Source organism: Melozone crissalis, unplaced genomic scaffold, assembly GCF_028551555.1.
Source record: "Melozone crissalis strain CALT ecotype California unplaced genomic scaffold, PUWL_Pcris_2 ptg000034l_1, whole genome shotgun sequence".
Taxonomy (NCBI): Eukaryota; Metazoa; Chordata; class Aves; order Passeriformes; family Passerellidae; genus Melozone; species Melozone crissalis.
Window position 1 is genome coordinate 14,412,062 of NW_026535812.1, and position 19,108 is coordinate 14,431,169.

The 19,108-nt window shown below is 42.4% G+C and overlaps 1 protein-coding gene across 1 annotated transcript in view; it reads left to right on the forward strand.

Annotated features, from left to right (window-relative positions):
* ATP13A4 (ATPase 13A4) overlaps positions 1–18,411 on the forward strand; it is a 36,756-nt gene extending 18,345 nt beyond the window's left edge. Inside the window, exons 12-30 of the mRNA XM_054282442.1 lie at positions 915–1,103; positions 1,399–1,460; positions 2,187–2,337; positions 2,937–3,023; positions 3,698–3,851; positions 4,457–4,568; positions 6,309–6,433; positions 7,233–7,396; positions 8,395–8,517; positions 9,167–9,246; positions 10,021–10,063; positions 10,678–10,787; positions 11,588–11,684; positions 12,429–12,501; positions 13,733–13,907; positions 14,335–14,543; positions 15,492–15,580; positions 17,616–17,696; positions 18,190–18,411. Coding sequence (XP_054138417.1) covers positions 915–1,103; positions 1,399–1,460; positions 2,187–2,337; positions 2,937–3,023; positions 3,698–3,851; positions 4,457–4,568; positions 6,309–6,433; positions 7,233–7,396; positions 8,395–8,517; positions 9,167–9,246; positions 10,021–10,063; positions 10,678–10,787; positions 11,588–11,684; positions 12,429–12,501; positions 13,733–13,907; positions 14,335–14,543; positions 15,492–15,580; positions 17,616–17,696; positions 18,190–18,411 — 2,346 coding nt within the window. The remainder of the gene's footprint in view (positions 1–914; positions 1,104–1,398; positions 1,461–2,186; positions 2,338–2,936; positions 3,024–3,697; positions 3,852–4,456; positions 4,569–6,308; positions 6,434–7,232; positions 7,397–8,394; positions 8,518–9,166; positions 9,247–10,020; positions 10,064–10,677; positions 10,788–11,587; positions 11,685–12,428; positions 12,502–13,732; positions 13,908–14,334; positions 14,544–15,491; positions 15,581–17,615; positions 17,697–18,189) is intronic.
* Positions 18,412–19,108: the final 697 nt, after the last annotated feature.

The following is a 19,108-nucleotide window of genomic DNA, read 5'->3' on the forward strand; positions in this document are numbered from 1 at the left end:
TTCTAACATAAAATAGATACAAAATATGATCAAACTGGTGTATTCTGTGGTCTGAGACAATATCAATGAAGGGAGAACCAGAGCATGACAGAAATTCAGCACATCAAACACAGCATGATTTTTGGTCAAAGTCCCAAGCTCAGAAGTAGTAATAGTAGATCTCTATGATGGTTTGCAAGTACTTCTGAACTGCAAATGTGCTTCAGTTTGCAGTGTCTCGGTCCTGGGACCCCAATTTGAAAAGCATTCAATTCTTTAGCATTCCCATCAACTGCCCAGAATAACTGTGTCCACACTCAGCATCCTGGCAGTCGGTTTTACACTGACCCCTAAGCTCCCAAATTATAGATTGCTTTTACAAAGGTAACTGTTACTTCCATGTCTGTTCCTGCAGGTAAAAGCATTTTTCTTTCACAACTCCTAGAACATAAGGTCAGAAGAAATCATTAGCTCATACATTCTGCCCTCATTTTCAGCACCATCCCATATGTCTCACCTGTCACCTTAACACGGAGTCCAGAGCTGTGCCTATAGGCATTTGGACAAATGCCCATATAAATAGCAGATTCCTGTATGCTGTGTCATGGGAAAATAGGTTTGACTGCGGGTGCAATGATCTAGCTGGCATGTTTGAACACATGCGTTTTGGAGGAGGCTGTGAACCTGGCAGGTTTGTTTGCATAGAGAATGGATGAGGGCCTGGAGGCTGCCCTTAAGCAGTGATGAGGCTTTAAAGCCCCTGGTTAAATCAAGCCTATTAATCTCTTATGGAGATGAATATGTGGTGAACCACAAGCAGAAAACAGCACAGCCTGGAGCACCTGCAGAGGAGGGGAGGAGCAATGAAGTGGGCTCAGTGCAAGCAGCACTTCTTGCCACTCTCTTCCTGATAACTGTCCTTGTTATTATGTCAGGAGGAGACAGGAGAAGTGGTGAAGAAGGCTTTGGATGTTATCACTATTGCTGTCCCACCAGCTCTGCCAGCTGCCTTGACAACAGGAATCATTTATACCCAGCAGAGGTTGAAGAAAAAGGGCATCTTTTGCATCAGCCCACAGAGGATCAACGTGTGTGGACAGCTGAACCTTGTCTGCTTTGACAAAGTAATGGCTGTGTGGTGGTTATGCCCTCATTGGTGATGGAGCTATGCTGGGAGTGGGAGGCTGGGGTTTGATGAGCATTTCTATTGTATTTTAGAAACAAAATGACCAGTGCTGTGTACTTCAGTTCTTGTCTGAACAGAAGCTGTGGCAATTTCTTGTTTTCCTTGTAATCTAGGAATTGTCTGGTAGCCCTTTTACTCTGCACTGGACAGTAACTTCTTAAAATAATTCTTGTTTTTCATTTCTATTGGAGCTCTTATGTGGGAAGTTAATTTTAATGTACATTTTAACTTAGACTGGCACCTTAACAGAAGATGGCCTGGATCTTTGGGGCTTGCTGCCCTCTGAAAGAAACTGGTAAGGCTCCTTGACACACCAGTGGCATCTAAATTTGCTTAGTGATTGGATTCTTCTACTAGACAAAGGACCAAATCTGGAAGACAGTTATTGTTAAACAGTTAAGCAGTTGAAGTTCCCCATGTTTAGATTTTAAATTTCTTTTCTATATCCTCTGGAAAATGAATTGTTTGCCTTGTCCTAGGGGTCCTGCTCCAGATGAAAAGATACAGCCACTGTTGCCAGCATTTGGCACAGTGTGTCTGGGCAGACAGTGTTCAGTTGAAAACCTGGGTTAGATCTCAAACTGCAGTGTAACCCCAACCCTTTATGACAGGAAGTCACTCTTACCCACAAGGTTGATACTCTGTTTTTTTCAGTGGCCTTGATGTTGCCCATTTACATTTCCAGAAATGTGCATATACAGACTTGTTCAAATTTATATCAGCTTCAGAACTCAAAGAATCTTTGCACAAGCCTCAAGGAAGATATTTTATAATAATCTGTTCCTCTCTCCATCCCATTGGATTCCCTAACTAGACATCACACACCTGGTTTGAGCATGTGTATCCCAGCCTTTACAGGTGCATGAAAAGCAGTTCATGTGGGAGGAAAGTCTCCAGAACATGCGTGTGGTTTGGGCTCAGGATGGGACTTTACCTCGCCTCAGTTTAGGATTTTTTTTCTATTGGTCTTATGTTGTTTGGTGTTCTCTGAGAGTAACTTTTATACTCTCTTTTGCTTTAGCTTTCAGAATATTCACAGTTTCCCTGCAGACCATGGCCTGCCTTGGGGCCCAGTGTTCAAAGCACTGGCAGTTTGTCATTCATTAATTGTTTGGGAAGGCAAGATCCAAGGAGACCCATTGGATGTGAAAATGTTCGAGGCTACTAACTGGGTAAAGCAGTGACTTATTGTTATGCAAACAACGGGGAGATCACCTTGCCATCTCAGGTTTAGCCAGACATCTGTTAAAGTTATGAAAATCTCAGGAATTCTGTCAAATAACGCCTGTGAAACAGGAATAATTGAGTTTCTTTTGAAATGAAAAAATATTTTTGTTTCTCACAATCATGTTGTGATGATAAAAAAATCCAGAGGATTTGTGGAATACTTCAAGAACAGCACTTTCTACATTAATACAAATCCTTGTGTATTATTTTCTCATTGAGTCTATGTTATATCTAAAGATTTTCCTTTATTTAATTCTGTTGTAATGAATAAAGGATTTATTGTCCATGAGAGGACATTGTCTATTTGCTGTGCAAGGGTACAGCAGTGTCTTAGTGAACCCAGTGAGGCTTTCTACTCGATTGCTAAGAGAGGCTGTGGATTTTCCATTGTTGGAAGTGTTTAGTTTAACATCAGACAGACCCCTCCCAGGAATGAATAAGATACCTTGTTTAGAGACAAGGAAAAGCTCTAAATGGATCCTTGAGGTTCCTTTCAGCTGTACTAATGTTTCAGTCTGAAATATTTTTGTCTTTCAATACACAGGTGATGGATGATTCCAGCAGACATCAGAATGAAGGTCAAGGATCCACACATGCCACTGTTGTTAAACCTGGACTTCAGGCCACCACTGTAAGTTACTTGCAAGAGTCACATCCATGATCAAGTTAGACTGTCAGTGTAAGGGTTACCTTTCAGTATAGTATAGGAAAGATTGGGTGTCCTTGTCCAAGAGAGCTCTTCCCCACTTTGTCTTTCCTGTACTGCCTGCAGAGAGAGTGCCTTGCTCTATCTGATTACAGACGCCTGGGGGAGCTTGCTGCTCACACCAGAAACAGGGGGATGCTGGATTAGAGATTGTCCAGCTCAGGGATGTGCCTGTCCTCATGGCTTGAGACTCAGTCTGAACTCAGCTGAGTGGGGAATGCAGTGGAGTCTGCTGGCTGATGTCAGACCCTTACTAGTGACAAACACTGGTGGGACACTCTCTGACAACCATTTTCCCTTTGCAAGACCAGTGTGAGACCAAACAGAGTCTTATTAAAGAAACAGGACTAGTAAATTCCTTTCAGTAAATTACATTTTGTAGTCTGCTAAAATTGTCAACAAACTTTTCCTACTGCTTAAGCTAAATATTTCTGCACAAATTTAATCTCATCTTTATGTACCAGTCATTTCTAAGTGTGACAAATTGGCCCATTATACATGGTTGGCTTCTTACTATGGCCCAAAGGACAGACCTAAAATCCTTCAGTCTGAGTTTAAAATCCTTGCTAGAGTATGTAATCCACTTGCTTTTCTCCTAGGCCCCTGTGGAAGGAATTACCATTTTACGTCAGTTCCCATTTTCCTCAGCCATGCAAAGAATGTCTGTCATTGCCCAGGAAATTGGTGGGGACCCACAGGCCTTCACAAAAGGGGCTCCTGAAACAGTGGCCATGCTGTGCAGAGCAGAAACAGGTAACAAACATTTATAAATGCATCCTAGAAAAAGATATGTATAAGTGACTTTGGATGGTGCAATGAAATGGAAGGCCAAAATGAGATGTCTGTCTAAGGCTTTTTACTAAAGCCTGAAAAGTGTCTCTGTTGTCTTCCAAGTCTAAGGCTAATCTCTCACACAGCCCTTCTCAACAAAGAAGGATTTTGAGAGAGATAAGAGATAAAAGTAACTACTAACTCCTATACAAGATGTACACTCCCTGTCAGAATAGATATTTGGAAAAGTTGTCCACAGCTCCGCCTCCCTCAAAAAAGTGAGGTTTTTTTCTCCAAATCTTGGGAAGGCATCTAGAGAAGCAGACATCCTTCATGACACCCTGGAAGAAGGTAGGTCTTTGCAGTTTAGGACTGAAGTTCCAAGTGACAAAGGAGAGGCAAAGATTTTCTTATTGAACAAAATTTCCTTTCTTTGAACAAAAACTCCCTTCTTTGACATGCTTGGCCTATTGGTAGACTCTAGGTTTACAGGTCCTCTGGGACATAAACCTTCCATGCTACAAAGCTTCCTTCCATTAGAAAGCAGTTCAATGCTGTGATTAACGGTGTTTTCCTCTTTTGCACAGTCCCATCGAACTTTGAAAGCAAGCTCCTGCTCTACACAGCCCAGGGCTTTCGGGTCATTGGCCTGGCCTGTAAATCTCTGCAGGCAGGGAAGCCACCTGCTGCTCTGACAAGGTAAACCATAAAAAACACAGCTCCTGCCACATTCAGCCATGGGCCAGGGGTGCCTCACAAAGCATCATCACCACATCATCCCTGCCAAGAGCAGAGTCATAGTACAGAGTTTTGTTAGATTCAGGCCAGTGGGAGTCTGATTTAAATCTGGATATAGGCCTGAGACGAGATAGAGGACACTCCTATGGCACATGCACAGAATCCTTATGTATTTATTCAATTTCAAAACTCTGGATTAACATAGGAAGCATGAGTCTCTAACACTCTGAACACTAGCAAAGGCCCCCTCTTCATTCCATCATTTACACTGGTCTCCTTGCAGATTCACCCATGCTTTCAACTGAAGGGAAGTACTTAAAAATCTTTTTCTTACCCACACTCTTCAATTCAGCAAAGAAAGTAGATGACCCCCAGTAGTGATCTCCAGCTCAGTCAAAGGCAGGGAAAGGCATGCCAAGGGGAACACAGAGCTGCCAAGACATGGCTTCCTCCACAGCTTTCTCCTTGGAACCAGCCTCAGCCCAAGGCTGCTTTTACTGCTCTAGGGTTAGGGTCACGCCTAGGGTTAGGGTTTTGAAAATCACAAAGCCCAGAGCAAGCTGTCTTCTGCTGTTCTGTTAGTTCACTCATTTAGCTTTCTCAATTTTACCCTTGGTTTGGTTTCTATTGAAGCTAGCAAATTCTTCTATCACGCTTGTGGTATTAGTTTTGTAAAAACTGTGCTTCACAAAGGAGCACTTCTCACTTGAATCCCTATAGTTTTTTTCCAAAAGCCTTTTGCTTTTGTATGTGGTACTCCAGAATCACCCCTTCTGAAAATCTGCATTTACTGAGCATCTGCTGACCTCTGATTTTACTAGCTACAGGTCCTAATCCAGGTGAGGCTCACTTGTTTTTTCACAGGGTTTTTTGCTTTGCTGAAAGGGCTGATGATACTGAGGTAGAGTGCAAGTAGTTACATAAATCTTGCCTCAGGTGTCATAACAGACCTTTCCACCCAACGAGCAAAGGTGTGTGAAATGGCCCAGATTTTGCAGTTGCGTATGCAGTTACAGCATGTGTGATGTTTATGCTGCCAAGAGAAAGAAGAAAGCTTGTGAAAAGCAGTGACCATTCAGGCACCACCTGACTCAGCTATTCTGACTACCATGCAAGTGTTTGGCATCTCCTTGGGGTCTAAAATGAATGCTTGAAAGCTTTTCTTCTTTTCAGGTTCTTCAGAGTCGACCTGTGTCCCTGAGAGACCTCTAGTTCATGACTCAGGGGTGGGGTGTCTACTCAATTTTGTTCTCAACTACTTATGTTCAACTGTAAAAAAGCAATAGCACAGGTGAAAAGAAAAATGTAGGGGAAAACAGAATTGGAGGAAATTGAGGAAAACATAATGCCACAGGTTGTTTGCTCTTACTGTCAAGAGGAGCAGACACATTAACTCAGGTGTGTTTCTTCGTTGTACAGTCCTCAAATGAGAAAGTCTAGTGTGCAGGGACTTTTCAAATCAGACCACCACAGTATGGGAGTCCTGCAGGAAATTCAGGGTGCTGGTACTGAATTAGCACTGCTGGTATTGAAATAGCACTGCAAAAGACAGACATCCTGGGTCTGCAGAAAATAGACAAATTATTTTCATTCTTTTGAGTTAGATGGGATGGTTGATAGTCATAACTGGCTATCACCAAATCCAATGGTGATAAAGGGAAAATAAATAATTTAACCTGTCTGTCTCTTTTTAACTGTTAGGGAGGAGGTAGAATCTGATCTGACATTCCTGGGCCTGCTGATAATGGAGAATCGATTAAAGAGGGACACAAAGCCTGTTCTGGAAGAGCTCAGTGCTGCCCGCATCAGGAGTGTTATGGTCACAGGTATTTAAAAAAAGGTGCATTGTTTTTGTGGTCACTGGCCCACACAGGGAGTCCAACAATGTTTAAGTGAAAAGTCTTCTGTTGTCAGCACCACTGGTTGGAAGGCATGGATATTTAATCCAAGAAGGATCTGTGTTTTAAAAATGACATAAGGTGAACCATGATGTCCCTGGCAACTTCACCAGGGCATGTCTGATTCTAATAAAGGCTTGTCATGGAAGATCCCTTTTTGATAGGGCCTCCTGAAATGGCATGCATGCTCAGGACAAATATCCAAACCTTTTGACATCTGTTAACTCATGCCTACCAGTGCCTGCCTATCTTTTTTCTTCTTCTTCTTGTTCTTGAAGGGCTATTCTATCCAAATCCAAACCAGAGTTTGGATAAAATAACCCCAAAGTTTTTCCATTGTCCAAACACTTGGGCCTCACCCCTTTCAGCCCACATACACCAAAGCCAATCAAAGAGAACCAAGCAGCAACAGAGCACTGAACCCCTTACTGTTTTTGTTTAAAACAAATAATCTAGGAGCACATTCCCCATATGGATTTCTTTGAGCTGAATATGAAAATACTTCATGTCCAGATCAAAATGTTTCTTTTTCAAATGAAAATGTGTTTATTGATTGAGACAAACCTTATCTGCAAAGGTTTAATCTTTATAAAAAACTTTCTTATGCACAGACACTGACATTTTAGTAATTCTTCTGGATATATTTGAAAACTTAGAATTCAGGCTAGTGAATAAACAATTCCTCACTGCAGAAATGTTTTGATAACACTTCCTTTGACTTTTGTAGGGGACAACATTCAGACAGCTATAACAGTTGCCAAAAATGCTGGCATGATAGCTCCAACACACAGAGTGATTCTTGTGGAAGCAAACGAAGGGCCTGGATCTTTTTCAGCATCTATAACCTGGAAATCCCTAGAAGAAAACAAAATTGAAGATTACAGAAGCCTGGTGAGCATATCAGAAGCAAGTTTTGTGTAGCAGGAAAACAAACTAGGATGGAATGCTTTAAACAAGGAGTGGGTTTATGGTAGTATAACAGAGAACTGCCATTCACCAGCAGAATATGTGCTAGAAGAGTGTTTATGAGAGGGGATATTTATAAAAATGTGCTCCCCTAGAGCTTACTTCCTAACATTTTTTCCTGTGAACACATTTTTGCTAACTGCCTACCTGGGTTTGAGACCAGCTCTGCAGAAATATCAGAAAGATTTGTCTCTAGTCCTCATGCTTAGCTGATGCCAGTTTAAGTGCTTGCTTTTCCTGCAAGACAAATTTGATGAGATAGATGTGGACTTAAAATCTGTGGAGCTGCATTGAATGAACCAGCCCTGTTCAAGCAGGTAGTGTTAGCACTTCCCACACCTGCAGAATTAAAACACAGACCCACTGTTGAGAAATTGCATGTACACAGTGAATCATAGGCAAGCCAGGCTAAGAAATTTATTTCATCAAGCATCTCCACAGAGAAGCTGGGAAAAAGATTAGTTACTTTCTTCCTGAAGAGTTGGTCTGAAGGTGCTGAGCCTTCTCTGGCAAGTACAGAGTCAGGCAGATGGCAGGGGATATCTGCAGTGGTTCCTCAGCCTGAGCAACTTCTGCCTGTGTTTCACTGCACAAAGACTTCCTTAGAAGTGGCTTTAGTCCCTCTCATTTCCAGTGCAGCCCACCAGATTGGCACTGTTGCCTGAATTCCACCAAATGCAACAATCCATTTGATAGAACTCATGCAACAAAAACCCAGTAAACACTGAAATTACTGGTATTATATGCCTCAATCTCTTTAGAAATCCAAGCAAAGGCCATGGGCCTTGAATCCAAGTTTCCCAGAGCCTTCAGAAGTACCCTCTTCACGGTATGCCCTTTACCTTGTCTGTAGTAGTGTCTGTGTAAAAGCAGAGTAGCTTTTGAGGACCTGGACACAGCACTCATTCTGTCTCATTTTATAGGAGGATGACACTCAGACTGAGCCAGGAATCAGGCTGGCATTGGGATCAGGCCAGTATCACTTTGCCATGAGTGGAAAATCTTACCAAATTGTAGCACACCATTTCAGGCACTTACTTCCAAAGGTAAGATCTGGATTGTGTAACTGGAATACCCTTGCCATGCAGGAGATATGAATTGTCCTGGTACAATTAGCTGAAGAGATCTGTATCAGGACATCTTTGGGAACAATTATAACCCTGAAATACTTATAGGCTGGATGAATCTCTGATATTATTATATGGGGAACGATCTGAAAATCCCTGTGTTTTTCTCTGCACATAAGAGAAGCAGGCATGCCTTAAGCTGTGAGGACAGAATTTGAAACATTTGTGCCCAAATCCCTACCCCTTGCACAGCACTGGCTCTGATCTGTTTTGGAAAACAGGAGAAAATGAGATATTACACATGGTGCAATTCAGCATAGCTAGTCTGTTCCACAGACAGACTATAATGAATTCTCACAAATTCTCTTCTTATAACTCCCTGCCTGGCAATCTGTGTTCATCAGGTAACTCAAATGGCATACCAGGCCTCTTGTCCTTATTGTCATTATTACTTTTTCAAAGTAATTGATTAAGATCTTCTTTATCTTTGATCATCAGCCTTTCCCTCCTTTCAGAGTGTAGAATCAGTTGTTTATGAATGTGATATTTGGTGATTTAAATTCAGATTACTACTGAAATCACTTACTTCAAGTGTTTTAAAAATAATTTCCTATTTTTCTCCTTGCAGCTCTTGCTGAATGGAACAGTTTTTGCTAGAATGTCTCCTAGTCAGAAATCCAGTCTTGTAGAAGAATTTCAAAAGCTGGAGTAAGTTCCTTGAATGAATTTGAAAATGTTTGTTGAATTCACAGGCTTGTAAAGAATCTAGTGAGAGCTAACTTTTGTCTAGCATAGTTTCATGGAACTGCACAAAACTGAAACCCTCACACATCTGCAAGTTGGCAATTAAATTCCAAAAGTCTTTTAAGAAAGAGGCACTGAACTCAGTTCTGGTTTGGCAACCTGTCAAAGATCAAATACTTCCATGGTCCTGGATTTTGTTTGTTCATATCATCCTTTGTCTTTACTTCTCTCTGGGCCTGAAGATTTGTCTCCCCAAGATTTATAAGAATCTCTCCCAGCACTGCAGCTTCTCTGAGCTTGCTGTCTTTTTACTGTGCTACTGCTGGCTCAATGTGATGGGTTAGCAAATGTGTCAGGGCAGTCTGGATTGTTCACAGTCACAGTGATATAAATAGATAAATAAATAAATATAAAGAAAGAGAGAGAGAGGGGTAGATATATTTCTGAATCCAAGCATCTTGTTTCCTGTTGCTCAGCTGTTTCCCAAGTCTTTTGAAAACCCTCACCCTTATTTCACATAGCTAGCCCCAGGCCTTGTCCTAGAGCAAGGTGAGCTTTAGATTTGAGCATTTCAGATTATCAACTTGGTGTGTGCAGGTGAGCACCTCAACTGCTGTCTGGTCAGACAGGCTTTAACTTTCCAGAAAGGCTTTTAACAAAACTCTTGTATGACTTGCATAAATGGCTTGCATGGAGCAGGGTCTGATTCCTCATTTGCCTTATCACTTTATTTTTTAGCTACTTTGTGGGCATGTGTGGAGATGGAGCCAATGACTGTGGGGTAAGTGAAATTTTTTTACAGTATATTTTAAAAATGAGAAATTAATGCAATGCCAGTAGAATATTCCAAACTGAGCACATGCTGGAGATGGGAGTGTACCACTTATTCACGGAGCAGCTGTACTATTACCAGTATTGATTTAGACCTGATCTCGCTGTGTGGTCCTTACCATGCAAGAGCTGTCCTAGGCAGAGATTTTTGCAGTTTGTTATCTCAAAGACTGGTTTATTTTCCTTGCAAAAACCACCAGAAGATTCTCCAGGGGGGAGCAAGCAAAGAACCCAGACTAGCTGCATAAAATGTGGGAACAAACAAGTGCTAAAAAAAGGAGGCAGAGACAAAGAAGTTAGGGTTGAGTCTGAACTATTTGAGTCTTTTGCAGCAGGTAGTGAATGGCTGTGGGGTCTGTGGAAAATGAACTTTCCCATGCTCTCATCCCCATTCTTTCCCTGGACTTGGCATCTGTCTGGAGGAACCCTCAGGGTGGAGCACACCCAGGGAGTGAAGAGGGACTGCTGTCCCAGAACACATCCTGTAATAAGGGGTCACTGCTTGGCTGACATGTGAGATGCTGTGTCTTCCTGGTGAGCTCTGAGGAGGAATGTGACTTTCAGGCTTTGAAAGTGGCACATGCAGGGATATCCCTGTCGGAGCAGGAGGCGTCTGTGGCTTCACCGTTCACATCCCGAACGCCCAGCATAGCCTGTGTTCCAGAGCTAATCAGGTAAGCATGGGGTTTTCTTGCCTATTTCATAAAGAAGGAAGCTCCCACTCCTCTCAAACATTAGCCTTGGGTGTTCCCATCAAGTTACAATATGCGTATCTAAAAAAGTCTTTCACCTTGAAATTGCCGTTTGCCTAGTCCCTATCTGAAATTCCTTTAAGATACATTAATTATCACAAGAGGAAGACATTTACAGTTGAGCTTTATGTCATCAAAAATATTTTAAATGCAAAAGAGATAACAACATGAACAATGGTCCATAAAGCTGAATCACTAAATGTCTGCCAGCCAACCTGTAAATGAATTTTAGGTTCTACCTCTGATACCCTATGCCAGTAAAATGTGGCATCTATTATGCCAGGATCCTGCTTTTCCTTACTGGGGCATTTGAGTAGCCAGGGAGAGAGCATTATCCTGGCTGGATATTGTATGCTCACTGTAGGAGGAAAAGACTTGTTAGTTCTGAACTCAATGAGCAGCTGCTTGGCTTTGTAAGTTTTCCCTCATACAGAGTTTGCTACCTACACTATCAATGTCAGCAGAAAAAGTTGCTGGGGTAAACTGTGGTCTACAGAACACAGGTGACAGGAATCAAGCCCATTTCATTGGACAAGATCTCTGCAAGTGAAGATTTTACTTTCATTTAGGTCAGATTTTATTTATTTCACCTCCCAGCAAGATACTGGTAAAGGCCTTTCTGCTTGTGACACCTGCCCTGTTCTTCATCAGCCTTTTGGGAGAACTGGCACCAGGACAGACCCACCACCTAATTGCTCTATTTTATTTATGTTTTCCAACAGGGAAGGCCGTGCTGCTCTTGTCACTTCCTTCTGCATGTTCAAGTACATGGCACTGTACAGCATAATTCAGTACCTTGGTGTTCTCCTGCTTTACTGGGTATGTATTGGGAGCACATTGGCTGGAAGTGGATAAGCTTCTATTTCCTTGTAGGAGAAATAGGGCATAAAAGCCACATGAGACTGGGAGATGGAGATTTACCTTTACCTGAGCTGCAAAATTCTGTGGTGTGATCATGCAGCCCTCCAGTAGAAAACTGGCAAGATTCTTCCCATTAACTTCAGCCAGGGGGCTCGAGATCCAAGCTGGGCAGAAAGAAAGCTGAGGTACTGAATGGTGTTTTGGATGAGGGCATATGTCTGTGAAAAGGAAGAATCTGATGTAAGCATATGCTGTTACAATTTATTCAGCATTTAAAGCATGAATTAACTTGACAGTAAGCAAATCCCCTGGAGTGCCTTAAACCACTTTTGCATGGCTTTTTCCCAGACGGAGAGGAGAGCTTTGTGTTCAGAAGTAACCCAGCAGTGAGAAAGCAGTCTCTTCAAATGTTCTTCTCTTTCATTGCCTGGAGTGAACTGAAAGTGTAGTTAGTCCAAACAATGTGCAAAATGAGAATATTCACCGCAGGCCCAATGGTGAGGAACCTATTGGCAGGGTGGTGAAAGGTGTGGTCTCCTTATCAGCAGAGCAGCATTTCACAACAAACAGCAAAGCAGCATTTCAGAACAAACAGAGCAGGAGCTCCATGGATATAATACGGCTTTCTGGAGACAATATAAACATGCCCATGGCAAATGTCTGTTTTGTGATTTTTTTTTTTCTTTGTTTTCCTCTTTTCAGCAACTAAACTCCTTTGGGAATTACCAATTTTTGTTCCAAGATCTGGCTATTACTACTGTAATTGGTGTGACAAGTAAGCCCCTTAGACATCCTATGTATTAATGAGAGAATGATCTCAAATACTTTTCTCCTCCTTGGAAATACATAATTGTAGATAGAGAAAGGAAGAAAAGGAGACCAAGCTTTCTGCAGACTAAACTTCCTCTATGTAGAATACAGGATATTTGGATTATTAGAAGAGGGGTCTTGTTTGAGAAAAGCCCTAAATATGGGAAGTACTTAGTGGTGCATTTGCTGAGCGTATAGGTTGTTGGTAACTGGGCTGCTGTCTTTAGGACCAAGGAGTAAACCCACACCAAGTGCAGTGGAAAGTCTATTCAGGCAGTTTCCTGTTGACTTAGCAAGGCAGATTAAGAAGACACCTGACTCCATGCCCAAATGAAAAAGTAGAGATTAGTTTTTATCAGTTTACATTTGAAGCTGTGTAAACCAGAGCCCTGAAAGAAAAGAGAGGTGAAAATTGAGAAGAAAGACATGACAGATGCCAGACACTACAGAACAGGGAGCTGTAAGCCAAGAATAAGAGGGGAAGCCAGTGCTGAGGCAGAAAGACAATTTTATTGAGACAGAATAAGTGCAGGGAAAGAAGTAGGAATGGCAAGGACAGGGCCATGAAAAGCATATAGCAAAACCACATCCTGGTATGTTCCATCCTTGCTGGAACACAGACAATAGGAAAAGACTTTGATGAAATCAAGCCTAAAAGGTCAGCCACAACAACACTGCGTGCCAAAAGCTACATTGCTGTAAGTAGTTTATCTGCAATTGAATCAAAGCTTTGTGCATAACTCTTTGAGTAAAAGTCTGGATAATTTTGTTAAACTTAAGAGCATTACCTGTTGTGTGAGGTAATGCTGTCCTTCTCCAGCTCAAATAACCTGGTTAGATGTTTAGTTCAGGAGGATGAGGAGACCATGAGCAGCAAAAAATCCCAAGCCACAGCTGACAAGTGACAGAAAGAGAAGAGCATAAGTATATGATCGTAATCTTGGGCCTGACAGTAGCCAAATAAAATAAAAACCCAACATTTTATTTTTCAAAAATACCTCATGATAGATGACATTAGTTAACCTCTTCTGTGTCAATATGATTTCGTAAGAAAACAATTCTGTGTTTTTGTACTTGATACAATCTTTGTATGTTTTATTAAGAATATTGCAGACTGTAAAAGTGCCAATCAGTATTACACATCATCACTGCTTGTATTGTGGGCACACTAGTAAACACATCTGTGCATATTTCAGTGAGTTTCACACGTGCCTATCCAAAGCTGGTCCCCTACAGGCCTCCAAGCCAGCTCATCTCACCCCCACTGCTGCTCTCTGTTGTGCTTAACATCCTCTTCAGCCTCAGCATGCAGATCTTCGGGTTTGTGGTGGTCCAGGAGCAGCCTTGGTACTCCCAGACTGATATACACAGGTAGGACCCCTCTCTGGGATTCTGCATACCGCAGGGTTGACCTAGTGGGGCAGGTCTGTGTGAAGCTATTGATCAGCTGATGCAGGCCTGATGAGCAGCTGCAGCAGACCCCATGCTGCCCACAGGGTGCAAACACTTTAACCAGTGTTGCCTGAGGTCCCTAAGCTCTCCAGTGACCTGCCATGCACAGTTCTTGTGGGGAGAATGCTTCTGCTGAGCACAGAGAGGAGGATTTGATTGCAGGAGAGACCAGGTCTGAGCTCAAGCTCTAACAAGTTCAGCAAGCTCAACCAGTGGTGAGATTGTGGGCATTGCCAATAACCTATGCCATGGCTGTGAGGGAAGATTCCTGATAGTGAATAGTGGAAGCTGGGGGAGATACCCAGGACAATGGTCATTCCCTGAGCAGGGTGACACTCTTTTTCAGTGCCTGCCTGTCAGTGAACATCCATGAGAGGAATTCATCCTCCAGCCTGGGCCTCCACGGGGTGAGAGATGGAGCCCATGAGCAAACAGACAATGGCTTCAAGAGCTATGAAAACACCACAGTGTGGCTGCTAAGTACCATCAATTGCCTCATTGTAGCACTAGTGTTTTCCAAGGGAAAGCCTTTCAGGCAACCCGTCTACACCAACTGTAAGTATGGGGAGAGAAGAAATGATATTTAAGTCAACTTATATAAGGAGGTCCATTTAATAGGGGAAAATGAAACTTGACCAAAATTATGTCAGCCAAAAAATCAGGAGAGAGACTGTCGTGTGAAGGGAAGATGAGTACATATGTTTGTGACAGTTCCAGAAAATGCAGTGAGTCATGGAAGAGCTGTTCTTTTTCTCTTTGGGACAAATACTGCAGCATGCTCTTAGACAAAACTCTCTTCAGCTCTTTTTTATTATTTTTACTGAAGAGTTGAAATAATGCAGCAGCTTTCATGGCTTTGATGTTTCGGTATAGTAATAGTGAGGAGGGGACATTCCTTGTAGAGAGCAGAAAAGTGGGTCATCAGTGTCCCATAACAAGGCCAAACACAAATGAGTGGGTGGAGGATGAAGTTCAGTGCATGCTGGCTGAAGAGAAAATTAATTTATTTATCACTGGAACATTTACCTACAGATGGAGAAGGCAATAGGTTCTCCATTACTTAGACGCTTTAGATCCTGATCAAGACCAAAGTCTTGACATTACTGAAGTTGAAGGCTGCATTCCTAACCATATTCAGAAGAACAAGACTATATCCTGGCCATTTTTCTGAATCACACAATATACTGTGATCAGAGAGAGACTCACTGGAAAGCTATAAAGCTTCTCAGATATAGAAGGTCAAATCAATTGTTCAAAATACCCATTTGGTGTTTTAAATCTGTGGCTACAATGCTTGTCCCACACTCATGTATATCCACTTGATTTAGTAAAGCTGGGGTTTTACTCTGTTCATTTTTCTCTTGCTGAAAATTCCTTTATATCTCATAGATTCTTTTGATGACTGTGTAACACAGAAAATTATTACAATCTTCTACAGTAAAGGCAAACAGCTGAGAATGCTCATAAACCTGTGGGTTTCTTTCTTTGCTCTTATCCCTTCAGATGTGTTCATACTGGTGCTCATAGGGCAGCTGGGCATTTGCCTCTTCTTGATGTTTGCTGACATTGATGGTCTCTACTCCAAGATGGATGTGAGTATTGTTCCAAAGGGGATTTTCTTGCTACTGCCAGTCCATTATAAGCACACTGGGATTATTTTCACAGAAGGCACAGATTTTTGCAGGGAGATATGGCATCTCTAAAGACAAATCATATTTAAAGAGGTGGATTTTAGATTATGGGATTGTAGAAACTTCTGGAAATACTGTGACTCCAAAGTAGTATCTGTGCATTCAGCAGGACAGCTACACATGTAATTTTGATTGTTTCAGAACATTGTCCAAGCAACAGAAGATAACATCACTAAGCTTATGTGTAGTATATTGGTGGCTTGTGAAGCCAGGAGCAGAACAGGGCTGGGCTCTGTGGGTTTAAAATAAAGCACCACGTTCTTGTGTTTCTCAAGCTGTGCTACTCTGCACAAAGGCCCTCTTGCCAAAATCTGCCAGCTGGCACTCAGAGCAGCTCTCAGTTCCGGTCCCCAAACTTTTCAGGCTCCCTGTTTAAATTTTAGGTAGCCTGCAGTTTCCCAAGATTTGGGTTTAGAACAATTGTAGGGAAAGAATAGTGGGGCTGCCATGGCAAGAGAGGATCTGTCTTGATCCTTGATTAATAAATACCAATAAGGCTTGACTTATGTCGTCTGGCAGAATGCAGGCTGGGAGTTGTCTTGAGAGCAGGATAAGATCTACATCAGCTGAAGGACTGGGTTGTCAGTGGAGCTGACAATTAGTATGTTGAGGCTGGGAGATATTAACCTCCTCTACTGTGACACTCTCACAGTCTTGCTGTAGGAGTCACAGGAACAAAACATGAAATGCACCACACAGCTGTTTTTTCTGTACATTTGCAATCAGAGCAGTGGCCTTGAGTCACAAGTGCTGAACAAAATGCAGCTTCCATTCCTGTATGTTTGTATGTCAGTTAGCAAGTCGATTTAGGCATGGGATTAATGGAATTTGTAAAAAGAAATATAGTAAAGGGTCCAGGTCTCGAATTTAAATGTCAAACAGCCCACTTATCACTGTTGCCTGTAACTATTTTCAGAGCTCGTCTCAGCAGGCAAACCCAGTTAGGGAACCTGCCACGAGATGGCACTTTAAAGCAAGTCATCGTCCTGTTGTGGACTGTGGTGGCACAGGACACTTTTCAGCACTGCAGCTGCAAGGGGATAAAATGCATTTGGGGAGAACTGCAAAACTCCCAGCCCAAGAAGTCTGGAGGGAATTCACTGGAATCGCTGAGAACAGAAAATGAGGGAGTAGCAATAAAAACCTCTGCAATAGCCTAGCCCTGGAGAAACTGCTGGTCCAAATTGTGGATCTGAGCTGCATCTCCAAAAGCAGAAAGAAAGCCAGTCCCATCTCTGGGAAGCTGGAACTGGGTTTGGGGCTGAAATACTCAGTTTGAACTATTTCTTAATATTAGGAAGTAAAAATGCAGTTAGATTTCCTCTTGCAGTTCTAAAGAATGGTTTTCTCTACTGCATCATAGATTTAAAAGCATCTTTATCAGTAATTCCTCAAGACAAATAGCAGTATTAGCTTATCAGCAGGGTTAGCCAGTTTGAGAGTTTAGCCTTTTATGGCATGAAGCTGCTGAAGATCTGGAACATAAGTCTTGTAAGGAGTGTCTGAGGGAGCTGTGTTTGTGCAGTCTCAGGAAAAGGAGGCACAGGGGAGATCTTAATTCTACAGTTACCTTACAGGAGGTTGTAGCAAGGTGGATGTCACTTTTTTTCTCCCATGTAAAAGTGATAGAGAGGAAATGGCCTCAGGTTGTGAGCCAAGGAAAGTTTAGACTAGAGATTAGGGAAAATTGTTAACTGAAAGGGTTACAGACTGGAACAGACTGCTCAGGGAAGTGGTTGAGCCATCATCCCTGGAAGGATTTAAAAGAAATGTAATTGTGGCACTGCAGTGGACTTGGCAGTGCCATGCTTATGGTATGGCTTAACGACCTTTAGGATTTTTCCCAGCCAAAATGATTCTGTATTCTATTGCACAAGTGCCCACCAGTGTTTACTGTGGATTCATTGCTGAATAGCTTCTCCTGCTTTTCCCCCAGCTCGTTTGCACCCCTACCACGTGGCGAATCTCCATGGTGGGAATGCTTGCAGTCACACTGGCTGTGTCCTTCCTTGTTGAGGTGAGTGTGCATCCTTGGATGTGTTGGTCAGCACTATTGGAGAGATAAAATTGTCAAGTCTTGCTCTTTCTCTCTCCTCCTCAGCTCAATTTGGGAATATCTAGTAAAACAGGAGTAATTACTGCTACCTCACCCTTGCTCCCTTTTCTTAAAGCACTCTGTCTGAATGATAAGGGAATGCAAGGCATAGCCACCTTTTCTTTCCTCTGGTGAGTGGGAACCCTGCCCCAGGTTAGAAAAATATGGGCAGTCTGTGGTGTTTTCTGCTCAGATCCTGAAGAGTCTCAGGAGGAACTGGTCACAGTTCTCTGGTGGAGAACTCTGGTGGAGCTGGTATGAAATGTGATCCATAAAAGACTGTTTAAGGGACATGGATGAGCAGGGCAGGTGGGAGATCTGTGTCTCCACTGTTTTCCCCATGTTTGTACTCTGGATGAAGAGTAAATGGCTGTCCAGGTCCTCTTAAACCCTCTTTTTGCTTTTACCTTTACAGGAAGCAGTCATTGAGAACAGACCCCTGTGGCTGCTTCTGAAAAAGACATTCCAGTACCACTCAAAGAGCCACTACAAGAGGCTGCAGCGTGTGTTGGAGCAGGACTCAGCCTGGCCACCTCTGAATGAAACCTTCTTCTCAGATTCTGTGGCAGTAACAGTAGAAGGAAATATGGGAGGCCATAGCAATCCAACATTTGACAGCAATGAGGACTCGCTCTGAAGGACACTGCAGTGAACACAGGTCCAGGACAGTTGAATTTGATCTTAAAAGACTCAGTGACTTAAAAAGAGGAAGAGCTGCTCTCCCATTCTAGGAGTAACCAGCTCTTGCTTACATCTAAGTTAACTGGAAGCACGAAATCTTCTGCAGTAACATAAAGCCACAATGATGTTTCCTCTGTCCCCTTGCCCATATACAGATGGCTGCCAGCTGAGTATTGGTAAAGTATTTGTGGTTGAAACAGCCATTACTGTGTCCCTCTGTTGAACTGCATTATTGGGGTCCCTAAGGGTGGGAGATGCTCCAAATGAAAAGTAGCTAATTGCAATAGCAGCACTCCCCTGGGCAGATCTCCTTTGAGAAAACAAGTAGAACTTACTGCTAATAGAGGCTGCTGAGCATAGGTGTACCTGGGATTCCTCTACAAAAAAATGTTGACCTGCAAAGCAGAATGATTTCATTATTTAACTTTTTTTTTTTTTTTTTTTTGGCAGGAGGTATTTTTTCAGGATATCCATTACACTGTAGAATGGAATGTGTTCATTACAAATTATGATCCTTCAAGGACATGCTGACCCTTGTAGGGTGAGCTTTCTTTACAAGAGTAGATTCTGCACAGCTGGCTGCCACCTGGCATCAGTTTTACCAGTGCCAAAAGAAGCAAATATTGAAGAGGTTATTACCCTCTAGGACCTAA